Consider the following 23,966-nt stretch of genomic DNA (forward strand, 5'->3'; position numbering starts at 1 on the left):
GGAAAACCATGTTTAACTAACTTGCTGGAGTTTTTTTGAAGAATTAACAGAGAGGGTTGATGTGGTGTACATGGACTTTCAAAAGGCGTTTGATACAGTGCCACACAACAAACCTGTGAGCAAAGTTTTGGTTAATGGAATAAACGGGACAGTAGCAACATGGATATGGAATCGGCTGAATGATAGGAAACAGAGAGTAGTGGTTAATGGATGTTTTTTGGGCTGGATGAGGGTTTGTAGTGGAGTTCCCCAGGGAACAGTATTGGAATCCTTGCTTTTCCTTACATATATATTAATGACCTAGACCTTGGTGTACAGAGCACAATTTCAAAGTTTGCAGATGATACGAAACTTGGAAGCATTGTGAGGAGGATAGTGTAGATCTTCAAAAGGACATAGACAATTTGATGGAATGGGCGGATAGTTGACAGATGAAGTTCAATGCAGAGAAATGTGAAGTGATGCATTTTGGTAGGAAGAACATGGAGAGACAATGTAGAATGAAGGGTGCAATTCTAAAGGGGGTGCAGGAGCAGAGGGACACCTAGGTGTATATGTGCATAAGTCATTGAAGCTGTCAGGACATGTTGAGAGAGCGGTTAATAAAGCATACAGTATCTTGGGATTTATTAATAGGAGCATAGAGTACAAGAGCAAGGAGGTTATGTTGAACTTGTCTAAGGCCCTATTTTGGTCACAGCTGGAGTGTTGCGTCCAGTTCTGGACACCGTGCTTCAGGAAGGATGTGAAGGAGTTAGAAAGGGTGCAGAAAAGATTCACGAGAATGATTCCAGGGATGAGGAACTTCAGTTATGAAGATAGATTGGAGAAGTTCGGACTGTTTTCCTTGGAGAAGGGAAGACAGAGGAGATTTGATAAAGGTATTGAAAATTGTGAGTGGTCTGGACAGAGTAGATGGGGAAAAACTGTTCCCACTCATGAAAGGATCAGGAACAAGAGGGCACAGATTTAAAGTAATTGGTAAGAGAAGCAAAAACGACATGAGGGAAAAGCTTTTTCATGCAGTGAGTGGTTAAGGTCTGGAATGCATTGCCTGACAGTGTGGTGGAGGCAGGTACAATTGAAGCATTCAAAAGGGAATTAGACAGTTATATGAGAAGGAAGAATGTGCAGGATTATGGGGAGAAGGTGGGGGAGTGGCGCTAGGTGAAATGCTCATTAGGAGAGCCGGTGCAGACATTATGGGCTGAATGGCCTCCTTCTGCACTATAACGATTCTGTGAATGTCGTGCAATCAGCATGACATCTTCGTGCTGCCTGCTCATTTACATGATTTCTTTGTGCAGCCAATGCTAAATGTGCTATTGATTGGCTGCACACGTCAGCAAGGGGCCAAAATCAACTCTTGCGGCCACTACTTAAAACTAGCATGCACCACTTAAAGGTGAGCTGCAGTGTGGTTGGAGAGATGCTGGGAGTCCTATGGGAGCTGAATTTGACTTGGGAAAAGCAGAAGCGGAACATGGGAGAAAATGTACTCAAATTTTATGACACTGCACTGGAGCTCTAGGTGGTGGAGGTGGAAAGAAGGAGACACATCCTGTAGCCACAGGGCACCAGGAGGCCCTCCAGACACACAGTCAAAAGGCAGAGGGTGCAGGCAACCTTGGAGATCAATGCCAGGAGACTAACTTCTGCGTGTGTGGATCCTGTGTCGCAAGATATTCAACAACTTCACACGAGTGGTCAAGGTCAGTGAATGTATCTTTAGTTGTCATTATCCTGTCAACTGCACTACTAGGCTCTCACCGCTCAATGCATCGCACCCCCATCACTCACCTACCAAAATCTCTATCAATCAGGACTTATACCTAACATACATATGCTTCACCTTGGCCTTACACATTTAGTACTGTTGCAATCCAAACACCCACATCTCATAGTGGCGGCGCAGTGGTTAGCACCGCAGCCTCACAGCTCCAGCGACCCGGGTTTGGTTCTGGGTACTGCCTGTGCAGAGTTTGCAAGTTCTCCCTGTGACCACGTGGGTTTCCATCGGGTGCTCCGGTTTCCTCCCACAGTCAAAGACTTGCAGGTTGATAGGTAAATTGGCCATTGTAAATTACCCCTAGTGTAGGTAGGTGGTAGGAGAATGGTGGGGATGTGCTAGGGAATATGGGATTAATGTAGGATTAGTATAAGTGGGTGGTTGTTGGTCGGCACAGACTCGGTGGGCCGAAGGGCTTGTTTCAGTGCTGTATCACTCTATGACTCACAGTTTGTACACAGTGCCAGCTATTCTACCATGATATGCATATCACCCAAACAGATTGGACAACACTCACTGAAACTCTTCCCTGTCTTTTGCAGGAGAAGCTACACAAAGCTAGCAGGAACAGGGGTGCCTGCATGCTCTAAGCCCCATGGAGGAAACAATGCTGGCCATTATCAGAACAGCCATTGCTCAGGCCACGGCAAGTGGTGGGCCTGAAAGCATTGAAGATGATGTCCTTATACTTAATCCTCCTCCTCCTATCCCACTTCCTTCTCATCCCACAATCTCTTCTGACTAGATGTAGGCATGCACTTCCTACTCTACCCACCCTCCCCTCAACACAACTTTACCCTTGTGCTTTCTTCCTTTCAGATACCCAAGCAGTGGAGGAATAGCAAGAAGAAAGTGATGATGATGGCACACCATCACTCAATTTCACACTCAGCCACCAGCTCAGACATTAGCACTGCACATATCTTGGAGAATTGATTTGAGGTGGAATCTGCATGTGGTGAGACACGAGGCACAAGCATACTGCTGCCAGGGCAGGAGGCAAGGATAATGCAGGTGCCAACTCACAAGAGGACTTAGATGAGGACTTTGATAGGGCAGCCTACAGAAGGCAGCTGATGGGTATATACAATGAAATGTTTGATGCATTAGGAAGCCTTTGCTCAATGTTAAGGAGCATGGAGGAATCTGGTACTAATTTAGCAGAGGGCTTTGTGCAGAGCCCATCCTTTCCAGTGGAAGTGCTGGCCAACTCCTTTAGCGCACATGGACCCCCCTGCCCCCGCCATGTTACAGTGTCTGCTGTCTCAGCTTCCATTGCCACAAAAGCAGAAATTACTCAAGGTCTGAATGCTGCAGTGGAAGCTCAGACTGAAGTCAATGAGCATCAGCGAGCTGCCTTAGAAGCTCAGACTGCTGCTATCATAGCTGTGGATTAGTACTCAAAGGGGCTTGCAGGGTGTCACAGCCATCCAGCAATCATTCCTCCAACTGATTTTTTAAGATTACTGGTTTGCCCGAGGGCAGTGATTACATGTCCTCTCTCAGGATGACCGCATTCGCCCTCCCAACCCTGTCAGTCTGCCAGTCCCTTTGCTATTTCCTGTCAGCCAGCCAGCAAGACTACTGCTGACCATGCCAATATGGTGCAGTCGGATGCAGGATGTTCTTGGCCCAGAACTGCTCAAGGTCATCTTCCAAGGCCATCTGCAGTCTACCCCAGTGAAAGTCAGTAGCCTTCTACCAGCCATTCTACAGCCACTGGGGTAGCTTTTCATAGCACTAGGACAGGCAAAGGCACATGGAAGACAGGCAATAAGGAAATGCACAAGGGCGATTAGTTGGCATTTGTATGCAATATGGTATGATTTCATTTATAAATTTGGTATGGGATGTTTATATTGTATTGGTTTTTATTTTTGCATTGTGGCCAAGTGATTGTCAATGACAGAGTGTTGGTGAATGAGGAATTGGAGTTGCAGTTACTTGTTTCACACTTGAACGATTTCTTCATGTATAGCCTGGGCAGAAAGGGGCCGTCAAGGTTTCCCTTCCCTTCCTCTTCCTCTTCCTTCCGCCTTCTCCGCCTCCAACTTCTCGCTGTATAGCTGATGGCAAGGATGGTGAGGATGTGCAGCTTGCAGCAGACTACCACAGAATTTGAGACCCGCTCAGCTGAGTACTGCAGGACTGTTCAAGAGTGGTCCAGGCAGCAGAATTGTTGCTTCAGCACACCAATGGTCTGCTCAACCACATTCTCACAGAGTAGATAGAGAGAACCTGTTCCCTTTTGCAGAAGGGTCGAGAACCAGAGGTTGTCGATTTAAGGTAGATGACAAAAGAACCAAAGGTAACATGAGGAAAAACGTTTTTACGCCATGAGTGTTTAGGACCTGGAAGGCACTGCCTGTGTCTGGTGCAGGAAGATTCAATCGTGGCTTTCAAAAGGGAAAAAGATTGCAGGGCTACAGGGAAACAGGGAAAGGGTGAGGGGGGAGTGGGTGGGACTAGCTGAGTCACTCTTTCAGAGAGCCAGCACAGATATGATGGGCCGAATGACTGCCTTCTGTGCTGTACCGATTCTGTGGTTCTATATGGCAGCATTGCTGTCATTGTATGCATGCTGTGCACATGTGCATGGGCCATGAACCAGAGTCAACCAACAGCTGCCTTCTGGTTTGTTATGATGGCTGAAATACAGCTGGCACAGTGGGCAGCCACACAATGAAGGCAACATGATTGTTGCCAGGATACCAGGTATTGACTTACATGATGCGCTTCCTATGGTCACACACCAGCTGGTCATTGAAGAAGAGGAATCCCCTTTGGTTCCAGTACATGGCATGTGATTTCTGCAAAGTGATGTGTGTGTGGTCAGTGACACCCTGAACCCTGGGGAAGCCTGTAATCCTAGCAAGCCCTCATACTCACGACGCTTGCTTGTCTCTGGCATTGAGAGATTGAATGCAGTCAGCTTTCTTTGAATACACAGCCTTTGTGACCTCCCTTATTCAACTGTGGACAGAAAACTGCAAGATGTTGAAAATATCTTCATCCTTTAAGGAGCCAGGTGGATAAAAGTTGATCGCCACGTTCATCTTCACAGCCATTGGCAATGTGGTCCTTGCCCTGCTCTAGAGTTCCAGCTGGCGGATTTCAGTGAGGATGTCCTTAGTGAAGCACAGACATCTGCACATGATTCCTCACTGCGGTTCAAGTTGGAGAATTGCTCCCTGAATACCCTGGGCATATATGGCCACCTACTGAGATCCCTTCTCCCCCTCCTTCTCCTCCATCTTCCAGCAGCTTGCCCTGCTCTGCATGGCCTCTGCTCATTCTCCCACGTATGCCGTATTCCAAGAGGAATGCCACCTAGTGCACCCAGGTCTGGGAGCAACTGGTTTGTGCAGATACCTCAAAGTCAGCAAAACCTCCTTCAGCACATGCCGCACTGCTCCCTGTAACTTAAACTATAGAAAGCACCAAAAAAATGTAGAATTGTAGCAACAGCCATTAGAAATCAACCAGCAACTAACCTGAAAGTAGATGATGATCCCTTTAAATAGCACTGGTGGCAGGGGGGAGGGGGGGTGGGGCGGGGGGGCTCCTTCCTGCTGCTGAAGCCGTGCTTAGTTGTGCAAGGTTAAGAGAGGGCATCAGTTAGAGCATGAAGCTCTAAAATGGCAGCGCTCGTGTCAAATCACACTGACACCTTGATCTGACTGCCCTGCATACTTCCAGTGGACATTAACCCCGCGCCCATTACCCCTGCACCAAGATGGTGTCCGGCTCGCTTCGCATCACAAGTGTGCGCACGCACCCCAGAAGCCATTTTGCCAATTTAAGGGCACTCGTAACACCCAAAAAACAGGTGCTGCTGAGCCCAGATTTTCATCCAGGATGTTTTCACTGCAACTGAAATGGTTAAAGGCTGAGCTTCTGCAGGTTTTCAGGATTATGAAGGGTTACGATGAGGTAAATAATAATAGTTTCCAGTGATTGGTGAGATGGTAACAAAAGGCCCCAAAGCCAGAAAAGAATTGAGGTTAAAAAAAAATAGGTTTAAATACAGGGTGGTTAGAATATTGACTTTTCTGCCACAAATCATTGTTGAAGCAGGAGTATAGGATTAGACAAGGTGGGGGGAGAAAAATGACCAGACAGACTTGGTGGGCTGTAACATTGAGAGATTTAGACTGGCACGAGGAATGTTTTTCGATTTGGAATACCCGTGTAGTGTAGTGTAGTAGGCTGTCTGGTTACCAGACTCTGCCAGTTCACGCAGCTGGTTGTTGTATTTTTATGATTCCACCAGCATATTCCTTGTGGTATTCTGTCAGCTGGCACCCATTCCATTGCCTTCTAAGGATACCAATTTTCAACTGTGTGGCACCCATGCCCTCTCCAGCACAACCTTATAAGAATAACGTGGCCACTGTATGAGAGCACCTGTCCTTCCCATATCTAATACCCAACATCCTCCTTACACAAGTGCAGAAGCATGCAGCCTCTCCTCCTGTGCATTCATCAAGTCCAACTCTTAATGCCACACAGAAGTGTCAACTGCATGCCAGCCTTCGAAATGCTCCTTTTCACCTTCTCTAATGGACCTTTCCCCCTCAAATGGTTTCTGTAATGTGTTAAAAACATTGCTTCAGTGAATATGAGGATTGAGACTGTTGCTGAAAATGGAGGCACCAACTTTATTGGGTCCCAGTCGTTGAGATAAATGTTGTTCAGTCTTGATTTGAGATAGAACAGAGGGAAAATACCAAACAAAAAAGAGCAGGAGTTTCATTCCCTTGATTTGTATTTCTAAAAGCTAGATTTGAAAGGTGTGCGCTGGCTCTAATGGGAACCTCATTAACTTATTGGTTGCTGGTAAAGTTGTTCCATGATTTAGTGCCAGTCATTGAACTCTTTGAGGGTAAAAGTGTTCTTGGGCGATAATGAATTAGCAGCTCATCGATGGAAAAGAAAATAGTATGGGGTGTAAAGCCGGCGGCCCATTTACTATCACCTGTTTGGCACTATTGCCCTAGAGCAGTTTCACCCACCCCTAGTGTGCTGGTTGAAACCAGCCCTCGGGTCAGTTATGCCTTTTGCTTCAAGGAAGTGTGCACTTTCACACTCAGTGCTATTCATATGTCATGGGGGTCGAAGTAACAATTGGCTTTACATTTTAGTTCCAAAATAAATTATGTTATAGGTTCCTGTATTAATTTGTAAGTTATATTTGTTAAACCCTACCCACCACCCCCATTTCAAGAGACCAAGAAGGTGAAAGAACATAAGATATGGAGCAGGAGTAGGCCATGCAGCCCCTAAGGTCTGCTCTGCCTTTCAATAAAATCATAGCTGATCTGATTATGGTCTTAACTCCACTTTCCTCCCTGCCCCCCATAACCCTTTACGCCCTTGTAGATCAAAAATCTGTCCAGCTTGAATATAAAAGTATTATTGTGAGAACAGCTACAGGGGGCCACCAGGAGTGAGGCTTTCCTCCTTGTAGTGGGACCTCTGCATTCCATTCTCCCTTATCCCAACTGTCCAGCTAAAGCAGTGATACAAGTATGGGCTGAATGCTGTGTAGCATGGCATTTTAGTAAGTTTCCCATTTTGATTCCACCCTCCTCCTGCTTTTTATTTAAAGAAATTGATGGCAGCAGAAACTGTAACACACAAAATCTGTGGTAAGACATGCGTTCATTAATAAAACGTGTGGCAGCTCGGGTGTAACGGTGATTCAGAAAACAGCTTTTAAAGATGGATGTGACTCATCTCTCAGCCTGCGAGAACTGAAAATAAATGGCATTTACAGTAAGCTTGAGCCTTGAATGTGTAACTTGAAACTGAGGATCTCCTGCCCAATCTGTCTCATGCAGTAAAATCACAGCTTATCTGTTGTCTGGGTGGGTGCAGCAGCTACAGATTCCTTTAACATCTCACAGCCCAAAGTGAAGTCTACAGAAAAGTTCACACCTCATTTGGGCTCTCCTTTTTGCAAGTCATTCTACTGATGACAAGGTTGCTTGCTTCAGTTCTTCAGAAGGCAAGTAGAAGGGCCATAAACTCTTTGCCCTTCTTCCCAGTTCCGAGATTGAGGTTTGTTCTGTTTGCAATGGACTTGCCACTTAGTTGTTGAGATGGATACTTTTTTTTTGGAACTGAGCCCTGCCACACTTTTGCAAGAGGGGGCTCTGTTACAGCTACTGAAATGCATCCTACATGTGGTTGATGGGTTTTAAATGTCATGCAATACTGAGAGTAAAATGCATAACCACATTGGTGGGCAGCAGGCTTCTTAACTTTCAAGCTATGGGATTGCTTCACCTACTTTGCAGTGGGGTGGTGTTGAAAGTAGCTTGCAGAGGGTGAAGTTAAGAGTGGTGGTGGTGGAGTATTGGTGTGTCCAAGTCTGTATACCATATTCAAAGTACTGTTCCAGATGCTGCTTCATGAATATACTCTTACATCATACAGGTGTACACTCTACCCCATTTTGAGTAAGTAAATTGAAAATGATAGGAGTTCCGTGATTGCTATGGTCAGATCATCGGAAACGGTGACAGATTACAAAACTAATGAGATGAATCGTGCTTGGGGTATTTTTCTCAAATAGTAAGATGGCACAGAAAAAGGTTACATTTTTTCTCACCGATGCTGTGAATGTTGCTGGAAATAAGCAAGACCTGGCTGGTCTGCAGTTCCAGTAAACCAGGTTAATGTGGAAATGTAGGAGGAGCTCTTATTCTGATGTAGGAGGAAAATAAAGTCCTTTGCAGCATCAGCGTCACTGTGTGTAAGTGTCAAATCTTTGACCATGTTGCTTATGCTTTTGTTTGAAGAATAATGGAATTATGCTGGTGGCTTTGTAGAGTCTAGTTAAAACTCAATTCTGACTGATAATCCACCTTAGATATTCAAATATCTTTTCATTCCTAACCAGGCACTTGATGGAATTGTCTTCCAGCTCCAGGTAGGGTATTTGATGAACTCAGTTAGAGCTTTTGAAAAGTTAGGGACTAATGCCTCTATTATCTCCAAAATGTGAAGTCGTGCAAGTTAATTAATTTGACTTTCACAATGGAAATTTCCGAGTCTATCATGGACTGGTTGAGCCAAATGTCCTGTTTTTGTGCCATATATCCTATATCCTATCAGTCCTGTTGCCCATATTTGGAGCAGTTAAGGTCACAGCCTAGTCTGTCCTTCACTTCCAGCTGCTGGGGGGCTGAACTGGGCCATGGAGACTATGGAAACAGGACTACTAAAGGCTAGTTTTTTTTTTTGTTCATTTAAAAATTGTCCAACCCACCATCTTTTAATTTCCTTCTGCTAAAACAGGTGATGTGTACATGAAAAACACAAATGAGAAGAAAAATAGATGGGACTCAGTTTGACTGGAGTGCATAAATCTGAAATAAAGTTGCAGCATGCAGGTCTGTTCTAGTTTCAGTCCAAGAATAAGACAGAATTTGCATTGGACCCAGTTTGAAAGCAAATCCTTCATGTGAAGTCAAGATGAACAGGAATGGACCTCCGACTTCACTGGTGTCTCAATCGTACCTTCAGCTTCTACCAGAACCCACCTGAGTAGCAGCCCTTACTGCTTTTTGAAGTCAGGCAAATTGCCTCTGGAGGTACATCCAGCACCAGCAACTTGCCCTGAGTATATAGATGAGGCCTGAGGTCCAATTTCGATCAACCTTCGAGCCTCTTAGTTTGGGCTAATGATTGTGTGGGCCCAAACTAATTTCTTTCGAACATATATTTTCTAATAAAGGCCTGCAATACTGTAGTTCCAGAATAAATTATGTCATAGATTCCTCAATTTATAGATGATTTTTTGGGGCCATTCTCATGGCAGTAACCTCAGACAGACCATTTTCTGTTGCTTCATCAATGGCCTTCCCTCTCTCCTAAGGTCAGGTGTGAGGCTGTTTGACAATTCTACAATGTTCAGAGCATTCACAACTCCTTCAATTATTAAGCAGCTATACCCCTCAACAATAAGAACTGTCTGAAAGCTTTCTCTACAGAAAGAAACATTAAGTTCCAGTGTACAGCTTCAGTTCCAGGCCAGACAGAGATTTTCACAGGTGAATTGAAGCCACACAACAAAGCAATTCAATCGGATAATGGAAGTTGAGTCATGCTCTGCATTCAACTGAGAAGGCTAGGGAACTAGCATTGGAAATCTCTTGATACTGTCATTACTTCCTTGAGCCAAAGCCATATAACTATTTACTTACTTTAATACCTATCAACGGAACAGTGGAAGTCACTAATTTGTCAGTTGAGGCAGTGCTCTTGCATTGACTGATACCTAACTGAGATTAGGATTCCTGACTATTGTTGGCAGTGGCAGCTGGTTGCATTGTAGTCAGCACATGGTAGTCAGGACCATTAGCTCAATGCTAATTGGTTCCAAATTGTGGTGGAAGTTACTCCTCTACCAGAGCCATGAGCTTCTTGACGAATGACTACTCGCATTGTTGCTGTCACAATCCAGGGACACTTTGCTGACAGGGTCTGCATCATCTTTGACTTGGTTTCTTTGACCATGCAAGATTAGCCTCAAGAAGGGACTCCTTCATTGTCTAACAAAGTGACTGCAGAGCACTTTGAGGACATGAAAGGTACTTTTAAAATACAATTCCTTTTATTCTTTCTAAGGCACTTTGAAATGAAGAGGACTTCTAACCAATATATGTGACATCAGATGCATTGCCATTACTACTCGTGCATCTGATGCCAACAGATACAGTTTTATTATCAACGTATATAATGTAAAGAAAACTTCTGGCAAAGTGTGGCCCATGCCTTCAAAAATGTGGTGTGGACTACAGCCCAACTAATTCAATTTGGCAGTGGTTTGCATCTCAGAATTTCCAGAATCAGATAAAACTTACTGAATACTCCTTTCTCAGAATTTCAGGAAATTATCCTGAAATTTCAAGAAACATTAGCAAAATTGAAAATTAAATCTCCTAGAATGGTTTCAAAGACAGTCCATACTAGCTGAGTTCATATTATTAGATCTTATTAAAGGAAATAGATTTCCATTTAATGTGGGGGGAATCCGTTTCAGTACGGTATAGTACTGAGAAATGATCTTGGCTTGGAAGGTCAAGATGTAGAATTAGTTTTGGTGAAGATCAGAAATAACAGGAAAAAAGTCACTTATGGGAGTAGTTTATAGGCCCCTAACTCTAGCTACACTGTAGGATAGAGTATAAATCAAGAAATAATCGGGCCTTGTAAGACAGGTACTGCAATAATCATGGGTGATTTTAATCATCTTATAGAATGGGCAAATCAAATTGACAAAGGTAGCCATGAGGACAAGTTAATCGAGTGTATTCAGGACAGTTTATTAGAACAATAGGTTATGGAACCAACCAGGGAACAGGCCATTCTAGCCCTGCTAATGTGTAATGAGACGGGATTAATTAATGATCTCAGAGTAAAGGATTCTCTAGGGAAGAGTGATCTTAACATGATAGAATTCCACATTCAGTATGTGACTATAATTCCCTGTTTTCTCTGTCTCCTTTTTTTAAATAGTGGGGTTACATTAGCTACCCTCCAATCTGTTGGAACTGTTCCAGAGTCTATCGAATTTTGAAAAATGACCAGCAATGCATCTACTATTTCAAGGGCCACTTCCGTAAGTGCTCTGGGATGTAGATTATCAGGCCCTGGGGATTTATTGGCCTTCAATCCCATCAATTTCCCTAACACCATTTTCCTATTAATATGGATTTCATACAGTTCCTCCTTCTCACTAGATCCTATGTTCCCTAACATTTCTGGAAGGTAATTTGTGTCCTCCTTTGTGAAGACAGAACCAAAGTATGTATTTAATTGGTCTGCCATTTCTTTGCTCCCCATTATAAATTCCCCCATTTCTGACTGTAAGGGACCCACATTTGCCTTCACTAATCTTTTTCTCTTTACATATCTATAGAAGCTTTTACAGTCAGTTTTTATGTTCTCTGCAAGCTTACTCTCATACTCTATTTTCCCCTTCTTAATCAATCCCTTTGTCCTGCTTTGCTAAATTCTAAACTGCTCCCAGTCCTCAAGTTTGCTAACTAAAGAAGTTAAGATAACTAACTCCATGGCTAACTAAGGAAGTTAACAATGGTATCAAATTGAAAGTAAAGGCATACAATGCTGCAAAGATCAGTGATAGGCCAGAAGATTGGGAAAAATTTTAGAAACCAGCAAGAGATGACTAAATAAAAAGAGGGAGAAATTAGAATATGACCGTAAACTAGGAAGAAATATAAAAATAGATTGGAAGAGCTTCTACAAATATATAAAAGGGAAGAGATTAGCTAAAGGAAACATTGGACCCTTAGAGGATGAGACTGGGGACTTAAAAATGGGGAACAAGGGAATGGTAGAGACTTTGAACAAATATTTTGTTTCTGTCTTCAATGTGGAAGATACTAAAAGCATCCCAAGAATAGTAGAAAATCAAGGGGCAAAAGGAAGGGATAAACTTGAAACAATCACCATCACTAGAGAAAAAGTACTAGGAAAACAAATGGGACTAAAGGCTGACAAGTCCCTTGGACCTGATGGCCTGCATCCCAGAGTCTTAAAAGAAGTGGCTGTAGAGATAGTAGATGCATCGGTTGTAATCTTCCAAAACTCCCTAGATTCTGGAAAGGTCCCAGCGGATTGGAAAACCCTGTAATGCCCTGTTCAAGAAAGGAGTGAGACAGAAAGCAGGAAACTACAGACCAGTTAGCCTAATGTCTGTCATTGGGGAAAAAGCTGGAATCCATCATTAACGAAGTAGTAGCAGGACGTTTAGAAAATCATAATACAATCAAGCAGTTAACGTGATTTTTATGAAAGGGAAATTGTGTTTGACAAATGTATTACACTTCTTTGAGGATGTCACAAGCAGGATAGATAAAGGGGAACCAGTAATGTAGTGTATTTGGATTTCCAAAAGGCATTTGATAAGGTGCCACATAAAAGGTTACTGCACAAGTAGTGTTGGGGGTAATATATTAGCATGGATGGAGGATTGTCTAACTAATGGGAAACAGAGTCAGGATAAATGGGTCATTTTCAGGTTGGCAAACTTTAACTCGTGGGATGCCACAACGATCAGTGCTGGGGCCTCAACAATTTACAATCTATATTAATAACTTGGATGAAGAGATAGAGTGTATTGTAGCCAGATTTGCTGCTGATACAAAGATAGGAAGGAAAGCAAGTTGTGAGGAGGATACAAAGAGTCTGTAAAGGGATATAGATAGGTTAAGTGAGTGGGCAAAAAATTGCCAGATGGAGTATAAATGTGGGAACATGTGAGGTTATCCACTTTGCGCAGGAAGAATATTAAAGCAAAATATTATTTAAATGGAGAGAGAGACAAAAGGATGCTGCGGTACAGAGGGATCTGGGTGTCCTTGTTCATGAATCACAAAAGGTTAGCATGCAGGTAGAGCAAATAATTAGGAAGGCAAATGGAATGTTGGCCTTTATTGCAAGGGGGATGGAGTATAAAAATAGAGAAGTCTTGCTACAGCTGTACGGGGTGTTGGTAAGACCACACCTAGAGTGCTGCATGCAGTTTTGGTCTCCTTATTTAAGGGGGGATATACTCGCATTGGAGGTAGCTCAGAGCAGGTTCACTAGCTTGATTCCTGGGATGAAGGGATTGTTGTATGAGGAAAGGCTGAGGAGGTTGGGCCTATTCTCATTGGACTTTAGGAGAATGAGAGGTGATTTTATTGAAACAAATAAGATTCTAAAGCTGCTTGACAGGATAGAGGCTGAGAGGATGTTTCCCCTCGTGGGGGAATCTAAAATTAGGGGGCAGTTTCAGAATAAGGGGTCTCCCATTTAAGATGGAGATGAGAAGGAATTTCTTCTCTCAGAGGGTTGTGAATCTTTGGAATTCTCTTCCCGAGAGGGCAGTGGAGGCTGGGTCATTGAATATATTCAAGGCTGAGTTTGACAGATCTTTATCTACAAGAGAGTCGAGGGTTATGGAGGGGCAGGCAGGAAAATGGAGTTGAGGCCACGATCAGATCAGCCATTATCTTATTGAATGGCACAGCAGGCTTGAGGGGCCGAATGGCCTACTTCTACTCCTATTTCTTATGTTCTTAGTTCAAAATAATGGTACACTGAAAATTTTGCTATAGGCACCTAGGGATTTGAGAAAAGCACAAAAGATACTTGAATTTCAGTATGGAAATGTAGATTGGTACAACAGTGTTCTTTTAAATTTTTTTAAGTTCTATGTTTCTGTGTTCTATAGTAATTGCTAACAGCAGTAACCTTCCTCAGACTGGGGCAACTCCAAGATTAAGCGTGTCTCCACTATCATCTCTCAGAAACATCTTTTGAGATGTTGCAAAGATCTCATAGTGCCTGTAAGGTCTGTTAATGAGGTTGTTCCAATCTGTTAATCCAAGAAAGTTTCATAATGCTTGATTCCGAGCTACTCTGAGCCACCTATAGTAAGACCTTACTACTCTCCCCCCAAAAATTAAAAATTCAGAAAAAAGCACTGTATGCAGATCTTAATGTCAAGTTTCCAATCTTTGTCAAATCGTAGTCCTCAAAGTAATCTTCATCGTCCCAGGAATCTGATTCATTCACACGATTGATGGAAAAGTAGGCAGTTATTTGGCATCCCTTTATTAGATGAGGAAACTTTGGTTCCTAGACCTGTTGCAATTCACCTAATTTCCAGAGACGTGAGCAACAGGAAATGTTGAGAGAGATTTATAAGAATGAGGTAACCCAGCTCCATGTGTTTAAATGGGTTTTTAACCCATTTCGTTTTATTACGAGACATCAAAAGCAGCTAAACCAAAATGAGTTAGTTTGGCGGTTATGCAGTTTTTCTTCAGCATAACCTGTTGGATCTGATATTGCATTGTTAGATCTAAAATGCTACCTTTCAGATCAGTCAAGATGGTCTTGACATAAATGTACCTAGTTCTGTCATGTCTCACCTGCTTCCTTCCTTCTTGGCTCATAAACACACTTGAGCTGCCAACAGTGTGGCAAAATCTACATTTTTTTCCCCAAGAACCGCCTCCATTTACAAAGGAAAAGGTGTCTGGGCAAGTAGATCTCTATAGATGAGGCACATGATATGGCACAGTATTATCTTCTGTCTACAGAACCAAACAGTGCAAGTTTTCTTCCGTAGTTTATTGGCTTCCACTAGTTGGCTTCCAGAAAATCTTTCTTCAGTGGATATGATTCATCTTTTTTGAGCCATGGTAATTGCATAATTCATTCTTCTGTCCTCATTTATCTTCAGTATTTACTGCATAATCACCAAGTTGACTGTTGACTCACTTAGTTGTTGCTGCCTTATCATCTGCTACTGATGGGAAAATTAGTTGGGGAAAGCCTACTGGCATGGGTAAGTATCTGATAACTTGCATTTATACAGCACCTTGAGAGTAGTAGAACATCTCAAAGCGGTATCAGACAAAAAAATTTACCAATCCTCATAAGGAGATATTAGGAAACGTGGGTAGGTTTTAAGGTGTGTCTTAAAGGAGGAGGGAGAGGCAGAGAGGTTTAGGTAAACTCTACATTTTAACACCAGACCATTCCATTCTAACATAATGAGGCTGGATTTTACTAGCCCCCGGGTGGTAACTGCGGGGGAGGGGGCCAGTAAAGTAGCAGAGAGCTGTGTTGGGAGGGCTCCCCATCTCTGTCCCCATCACCGAGGAGGTTTCCCAGTGGCGAGCTGGGGTGCAGATCAGCTGCCTGCATCACGGGAGCAGGCAGTCAGTTTGCATATTAAAGGCCCCAATTAGGGGCCATTAAGTGGGGCCGCCAGCCGGGAGGGCACCAGCTTCATGGAGATGGCCTCCCTCTGGCTGATGGGGTCAGGGTGGGGGGGGAGGTGGAAACAGCGGAGCCAGAGGCTCCATGGTGCACACCGGGGGCCACGGGCAGGGAAGGCCACCCATATGGCACCAATGGGCCATCCGGAGGGGCCTGCCAGCTTGGCACCTCTGATTTGTAACTTTCTACTTATCTCGCCAAGGCCTCGCAATCTCTGAGCTCTCAGCAGTGCCCACCTCTCCCAATGGCACTGCTGAGGCTCCAGAGCTGCAGCCCATTGATTGGGGTGGCAGCATTGGGAGCCCACCCTGACGGGCAGGAGGTGATCAATTAAGACACAGGCTTTGGGAAAATAGCTGAGCCAGTCCCGCTGCCAGCAAGCGAAGACTCAAGACCGTCATTTCGTTCCGACATCGGGGTCTTGAAGCCGGGGTAAAATCCTGCCCATGGATATTGTTTTTGCATTTGATCCATTTGAACTAATTATTTATTTCATGGATCTCTACATTTCACCTTTCAATGTTTTATGTGCTGGTGTCTGACCCATTTTATTTTGCACAGTGAATAGGACAGTCAATGTGCCAATCTGAAGGTCTTGCCTGAAATTGTACTCCTTTTTTGTATCAGGAGATTATAGTGCTAGGGTTTTACCTACAACCATGCACTCCTTAAAACATTGCTTTGTTGATATTTAGAGTCAGGCATTGCATGTTCAATAGAGCTAAGGGAATTCACCAATCTAGACGGTTTGTTTTCTTTGATAACAAAACATTAGGGGTAAGCAGTTTGTGTAATGCAATCTGGATAAATTGGGCATAGAGACTTGGCCTCAATTTCCCCCTCTTTCATACCCTATTGTAAGTCAGGCTTTTAACAAGTGCCCAACTTGATCTTAGCTGAAAACTGCCCGTATTTCCAGGTTCAACTCCTTCAAATGGCTTGGGTGAGCCTCAGGCAGAGCTACTGCCCAAGAATTGGCACTCTCTTCAAATTAGAGGAGGAACGTGGTATTCACAAAATCACAATAAATAAGCGAGCATGTTTTTAATAGCACTTTTCATGACCTCAGGACCTCCCAAAGCACTTTATAGCCAATGGAAGTACTTTTGAAGTGTCATCACTGTTGTAATGTAGGAAATGTGGCAGCCAATTGTGCACAAGGCAAGTCCCACAGACGGCAATGTGCTAATGACAAGATCATCTACTTCAATTATGTTGATTGAGGGATAAATATTGGCCAAAACAATGATGCTTTGGCCTGCTGACTGGTGTCACAAAAAGTCTCCTTATATCCTCCATCCTCACTGTTTAATCCAGTTGCACCAAAAAATTAAAGTAATTTAATTGCCTGAGAGATATAAAAAGTTGCTGGCTGCCCTGTTACAGACCTTCCAATCTGAAGGGTCTGACCCCTGATCTCCAGCAGCCAGCTTGTTCAGGGCATGTCTGCTTGGGGGAATCCCTGTGAAATAACATGGGAGGCATTATGATATTTGCCTACAATTGAAATGTTTCCACCTAGTATCGTTGGAACGGGAGTAGATCATTCAGCCCCTCGAGCCTATTGACAACTTAATTAGATCATGGCAGATCTGTACCTCAGCTCCATTTATCCACTTTTGCTCCATATCCCTAGAGATCCTTACTGATCAAATATCTATCAATTGGGGAAGACCGTTTCAGATTTCGACTGTGTGGATAAATTGCTCCCTAATTTTGCTCTTGAATGTCCTAGCTCTAATTTGATGTGCCCTTGTTCTTGATTCCCCCACCAAAGGAACTAGTTTCTACATATCTACCCTATCAAATTCTTTTAACATTTTAAGCATCCTTTGCTGCTGAAAATATGCCAGGAAATATGCATCAAGTGCAAATAAAGCAGGCACCAGGCATTACTGGTCCCTACTCTGTTTTGCTTTCACTAACACCCCAAAGACTGGCTCACACCTCATTCGATAAAGAAAAATCAATCCTAGCTGATCAGGAAAATGAAAACCTGCTTATGCAATTGGCTAGGGTGATGGACAATATGCAGTAAGATACCCTTGACAGTCTGCCAGGTAGTTGATTGGATACGTAGCTTTAGCAAGCATTAATGATTCGATTTAGCAGTTCAAGACTGAGTTTTGAGACTGTTCCATTCCAAGAAGACTTCTACACTGTGTCCAAAAGTTCTACATCCACCTGTTCTGTGCTGTTTATATGGAGGTTACACAAATGAGAGAGAATTTTAGTTTAGTTATTGCAAATAAAAACTTCACTGATTCTACCTCCACATAGAAAGGTCCCTCCCTACATTCGCTTTGGTTATCTCTATCTGACCAGACTCAAACCTGCAGCTTCCTTTTAGTCTATGCTTGATTTTCTTTCTCTATTGTATTAACTTAATCTTCCCTGCTATCACACAAGAAAAGAGCACATGTTGTAGTGGGTAACATATTACCATGGATAAAGGACTGGTTAGCTAACAGGAAGCAGAGATTAGGGATAAATGGGTCTTTTTCAGGTTGGTAAGCTGTAACTAGTGGAGTGCCACAGGGATCAGTGCTGGGGCCTCAACTGTTTACAATCTATTGAAATGAATTGGATAAAGGGACCAAATGTATGGTTGCTAAATTTGCTAATGAGACAAAGATAAGTAGGGAAGTTGTCGAGAGGAGGTAAATAGTCAAAGGGATTTAGATATGTTAAGTGGGCAAAAATTTAGCAGATGGAGTATAATGTGAGAAAATGTGAACTTGTCTACTTTGGCAGGAAGAATAGAAAAGCTGTATACTATTTAAATGGAGAGAGATTGCAGAACCCGGTGGTACAAAGGGATCTGGGTGTCCTGGTACATGAATCACAAAAGGTTCATATGCAGGTACAGCAAGTGATTAGGAAGGCAAATGGAATGCCGGCCTTTATTGCAAAGGGAATAGAGTATAAAAATAGGAATGTTTTACTGCAGCTGTACAGGACATTTGTGAGACCACATCTGGAGTATTGTGTACAGTTTTGTTTTCCTTTATTTTAAAAAGGATATAGTTGCATCAGAAGCAGTTCAGAGAAGGTTCACTCGACTAATTATGGGGATGAAGGGCTTATCTTATGAAGAAAGGTTGAACAGGTTGGGCCTATACCCAATGGAGTTTGGAAGAATGAGAGGTGATCTTATTGAAACATATATGATCCTGGGAGGACTTGATAGAGTGGATACCAGCCGGATGTTTCCTCTTGTGGGGAGACAGTTTAAGAATAAGAGGGCTCCCTTTTAAGACATAGATGAGGAGAAATGTGTCTTCTTAGAGGATTGTTCGTCTGTGGAATTCTGTTCCCCAGAAAGTAGTGAAGGCTGAGTCATTGAATCTATTCAAGGCTGAATTGATAGATTTTTGATAGTGACAATAGACAAGGGAGTCCAGGGTTATGGGGGGCAGACAGGAAAGTGGAGTTGAGAGACCACAACCAGATCAGCCATGATCTTCTCGAATAGCGGAGCAGGCTCAATGGGCCGAATAGCATACTCCTGTCCTAAGTCCTACGTTCCTATGTCTTTTTAAAAGTTCTCAACCGAGAAAAGTGTGAAATATGTAATGTTGGGGAAGACCACAACATTTATGACACCAGCTTCTAAAAGGGGAGAATGGCTCCCCTCATTGACTGCCTGTTAATTTGGATGTGACATGTGAACTATTTAAAGAATGAGGAAGAGTGTCCCTATTAGCAGACAGCCTCTGTGGGATAATGTAGACAGCTGCATCTGCTGTACTACAAAAGCTCAGGATATGTACAAACCTATAATAGCACATATAGAAATCCTGCAAAAATGTAAACTGCTTGTAGCTAATGCCTTATAATTAAGCAGCTGTTTGCAGTGCTGTTTTTTTCTTTTAGATTATTATAATTTGCCTTGCTAGAGTGTACAATTATAACCTGCAATAATAACATCTGCCTGTTTATTCACACTACTAATGTGTAATGTAGATCACACGAGAAGTAATACAAACCTCTCCCTACTTAAAGTAATCTATTTGAGCTGGCCAGATACAAGTGCTGTCAGGAGGTTGGATGAGCGTTCCATTATCAGATGATCTGTCAACGTAAACCATCTGACTCAAATCCTCCAAGCTACTTTAATATGTTGTGTTTCTGAGAATATAAATTTCTCAAGAAGCAATGTTTTAATGGAACATCTGGTATGTGTGTTTTTTTTAGATGACTGAGCAAAGGAAGCAAAAGCAACGAATTGGCCTCCTTGGACATCCTCCGCACATGAACATTAACGCACAGCAACCGGCCTGAATGAGTTGGCGGCACTTTGGATCGAAATGGATGGGCTCAGGACCTTTCAACCAACTACTGAACCAGTATAAGTCATCAAAATGTTTACTTGTGTATACTATAGGAATTAATGACACTTCTTTAGTCTTGAGGTTTCTTGCTACTATACCTAGATCCCTAGGAACCATTTTCTGTCACACTTGTTGGCATATTCTGCTTCCATTGCTGCCAAAGAAGGAATCCCAAGTGTTCTTTAAAGGTCTGCATTTGGAAGCAGCAGGGTTGTATAATTAACAAAAAAAAGCACATTTGAAGAGCCAACTGTCAAGATAATGAGTAGGGCAGAGGTTTTTGTATGTACAGAAAAAATAGTTGTGTAACCAGTATTTAATGTCCTATTTTTGTAAGTTGACTGTGCAATATGAATAATGAATATGCAAATACTCTATATAACTTTGCATTTGTAGATGAGCACTGAAATGTACTACCTGTGAAGAGCCACGTTGTCTTTTGCTAAACGAATATTCACCTGTTTATTTTCTTTGAAGCTGAAAAAGGATGAATGGAACATTTTGTATATTTGCTGCCTTAGTTTAGTTTTGTATAAGTACCTCAGTTTACAGATGGCAGACAAGTCAGTGACCAAGACAGTAGTGTTAATGACACAAAATATACACAAAGCACTAATATTATACAAGTCAAGCGTGGTATTGACAGTTGTAAGATGCATAAGAAAAGCTATTTAATAAATATATAAAGCTGCTTTGGTGTGAGTTCTTTGATTTGTTTTGGTATTTCAGTATTTATTACCTATTGATATCCATGTTTGGAACTGAATCCAAGCAGAATGTTGTGACAGCAAGCTGTTAACCATGAAAATATAATGAAAAGCAAAATACTATAGATGCTGGAAATCCGAAATAAAAACAAAGTGCTGAAAATACTCAGCAGGTCAGGCAGCATTTGTGGAGAGAGAAGCAGAGTTAACACTTCACGTCTGTGACCTTTCATCAGAACCCTCCTGAAGGTAGCAGCTTGTGCTGGAGTAAGGTAGAGACCTGAAATGTTAATGCTGCTTAACTCTCCACAAATGCTGCCTGACCTGCTGAGTATTTCCAGCACTTTCTGTTTATATTTATGAAAATATAATTGCTCCGAGTTGGTTACAGAAGTAGGTTACACCTTTTTACACCTGGAATAAGTTACCTGATCCAGATGAGATGCTCCCTAGGTTGCTGAAGAAAATATATTTACTGAATTTATTTTCATTTTAAGGCTGTGAGCCACATCCATAGGTTAGAGTTACCATCTAGTGATCATTCCTGGAAGTGAGGAGTGTGGCTGTCAGTTGAAGGCGATGTTTGGATATCCCTTTCCCCAGAGGAAAGGTCATAACTGAAAATGGTCACTTGAATGAAGTACTGGGCCTTTTCTGGGGAAGTTTACCTTACTCCAGCACATGCTGCTCCCTTCAGGAGAAAAGCCGTAAGGGGAGAAATCAGGTGGGAAACGGAGTTTTTATTTTAAATTGTTGGGTGCTTATTTCCCCCTTTTTATATTTAAAGTTCCTGAGCTGATAACTCATCATATAACGGAAGGATGTTTAGCGTCTGTGAAATTAGTAAATTATTACAGGAATAATCTGCAGGCAATTGCTGTAATATTGCATTGTAAGTATATAGTTTAATTAACATTTAGACATGTGAATAAGCGGCAGGGTGAAGCAAATAAGCAGCTCTATGAATTAACTTGACAAATAAGAATGTAAAGTCATTATAGAGGAATTAAAACAAACTAAACATTTAAATGATTCGCAGTTTTGTGCTCTTCCCTCCCCCTCTCCCTAGGGTTTGGGCAAGGAGCATCGGTCAGTATTTAGACAACTATTGACAAAATAGCATTACCTGCTGGGACTGCATGGTTGTTGGACTATTCACAAAAAGCAAAATACTGCAGGTGAAAGAAAGAACATGCATTTAAGTAGCATTTTTCGCAACATCAAGATGTCCCAAAGTGCTTTGCAGCCAATTAATTATTTTTGAAGTGCAGCCAATTTGCACACAGCAAGGTCCCACAAACAGCAATGTGATAATGATCAGATAATCTGCTTTAGTGAGGTTGGTTGAGGAATGAATGTTAGCCAGGACCTGGGAGAACTCCTTTGCTCTTCTTGAAAGAATATCATTTATGCCCACCTGCAAGGGTAGACAGGCCCTTGGTTTGACATCTCAGCAGAAAGACAGCACCTCTGACATTGCAGCACTCCACTGGAATATCAGCCTACATTTTGTACTCAAGTCCCTGGAGTGGATTTTGAACTCTCAATCTTCTGATCCAGAAGCAAAAGTGCCTCTCACGGGGATGCTGAAAATCTGAAACAAAAATAGAAAATGCTGGTGACACCCCAATAGATCAGACAGCATAACTTGAGAAGAGATAGTCCATTGATAGCTTACTTATAAACCCTTCATCAATTGAAATGGCTCGATCACACACATGAAGAATAGCAATTTTCCTAAGGCGTAGGAAATTTAATTGGGCAAGGAGCCAGTGTGTTAAGAATAGGGAGGGGGGGGGGGGGGGGTGGTGGGGTGGTAGAGAGAATTTCACTTGTGAATATTCATTCTGATATTACAAAAGTCATCTTTCAATTTATTCATTCACAGGATATGTGGCTGTCACTGGCAAGGATGGGATTTATTCTCCATCCCCCATTGTCCTTCAGAAGGCAGTGGGTCATAAACGGCTGCAATCTGTGGTCAAGGTACTCCGTGTTGTTCGGGAGGGAGTTCTGGGATTTTGACTCAGTGACAATGAAGAAATGACAATATAGTTCCAAATCAGGATGGTGTGAGGCTTAGAAGGGAACTTGCAGGTGGTGGTGTTTCTATGCCTTTGTTCTTCTAGGTGGTAGAAGTTGCATGTTTGGGAGGTGCTGTTTTAAAAAAAAATCCTTGGCGAGTGTTTCTGCAGTGCATCTTGTAGATGGTACACAATGCTGCCACTGTGCGTCAGTAGTGAAGGGAGTGAATGTTGAAGGTGGTGGATGGATGTGCCAATCAAGCAGGCTGTTTTGTCCTGGATGGTGTCGAGCTTCTTGAATGTTGTTGGAGCTGCACCCATCCAAGCAAGTGGAGAGTATTCCATCACACTCATGACTTGTGCCTTGGGTGGAATGGCTTTGGGGAGTCAGGAGTTACTCACTGCAGAATTCCCAGCCTCTGACCTGCTCTTTTCGCCACAATATGTGTATTTCAAAAGTATCTAATTGGCCTTGAGTTGGCATGCAGTGGTGAAAGGGGCTATATAAATGCAAATCTTTCTATTTACATCATGAGGGAAATTTACAGGGTAGAAGCAATATGATGTGAAGTTCACCAAAGGGCACAATTCTTCGAAAGGAAATATGTATACCAGTTAATAAGTCACAGCAATTATTGATATATTGGTGTGCACTTGCCCTGTCCCTGGGATATGTGACTCAGGTGGTCACGGTGTGTTTTACACTAATAGGAGAGGAAGGTCTATCATGGTCCCACATACTCCGTGCCTTTCACGTGTTGACTGGCAACTGACCGGCTTGAAGTGGGGATGGTTCATTTACAATGAGTGTCCGCTTCAAGCCCTTTTAAATGGGAGGCGTCTCTGTTTCTTGTTGTTTTCGGGCACCTGTTAGAATAATGTTAGGTGCATTGCAATAAAAGCAGAACGGGGGGGTTGGAAAATTGTTTGAAGTTCGGTGTGTGTGCGCGCGCGCGCATGGTGAATCTGATGGGTCCCATGCAAACCAAGTGAAAACTTCAGCACGAACAGGCTCTGTTGGGTGGATCCAACTCCTCCCAGTCTGCGAGTGGAATGTTGCCTGTGATCTCGGAACAAAAAGAGGAACTTCTGCACCTTCGTGAGTTTGGGCAGAAAGCTCTTCCGTAAAATAGCGTGCCAATGAAAACGTGAAAAGGGGAAATTTTGGAAGGAAAACAAGGAAGATCCAGTGTGCGTGTCTTGGCCAGTCGAGCCTGGGAATGGTTTAGTGCTGTTAATGTTATATGACCAGACACTTGACATATTTGCAGTTGCTGGAAATCCCCGAGAAAGTCGTGTC

General features: G+C 42.8%; 1 protein-coding gene across 5 annotated transcripts in view; it reads left to right on the forward strand.

Annotated features, from left to right (window-relative positions):
* The window catches only part of itpr1b (inositol 1,4,5-trisphosphate receptor, type 1b), a 556,093-nt gene extending 535,467 nt beyond the window's left edge, over positions 1-20,626 (forward strand). For 4 of the 5 annotated variants that reach the window (XM_068051457.1, XM_068051458.1, XM_068051459.1 and 1 more), the window contains one exon: positions 19,799-20,626. In XM_068051457.1, coding sequence (XP_067907558.1) covers positions 19,799-19,885 — 87 coding nt within the window. In that variant the 3' untranslated portion in view covers positions 19,886-20,626. Of the gene's footprint in view, positions 1-15,059; positions 15,165-19,798 lie in introns of all 5 variants that reach the window. The other variant, XR_010976943.1, reaches the window with a different exon arrangement.
* Positions 20,627-23,966: the final 3,340 nt, after the last annotated feature.

This window comes from Heterodontus francisci, chromosome 19 (genome assembly GCF_036365525.1).
Source record: "Heterodontus francisci isolate sHetFra1 chromosome 19, sHetFra1.hap1, whole genome shotgun sequence".
Classification (NCBI taxonomy): Eukaryota; Metazoa; Chordata; class Chondrichthyes; order Heterodontiformes; family Heterodontidae; genus Heterodontus; species Heterodontus francisci.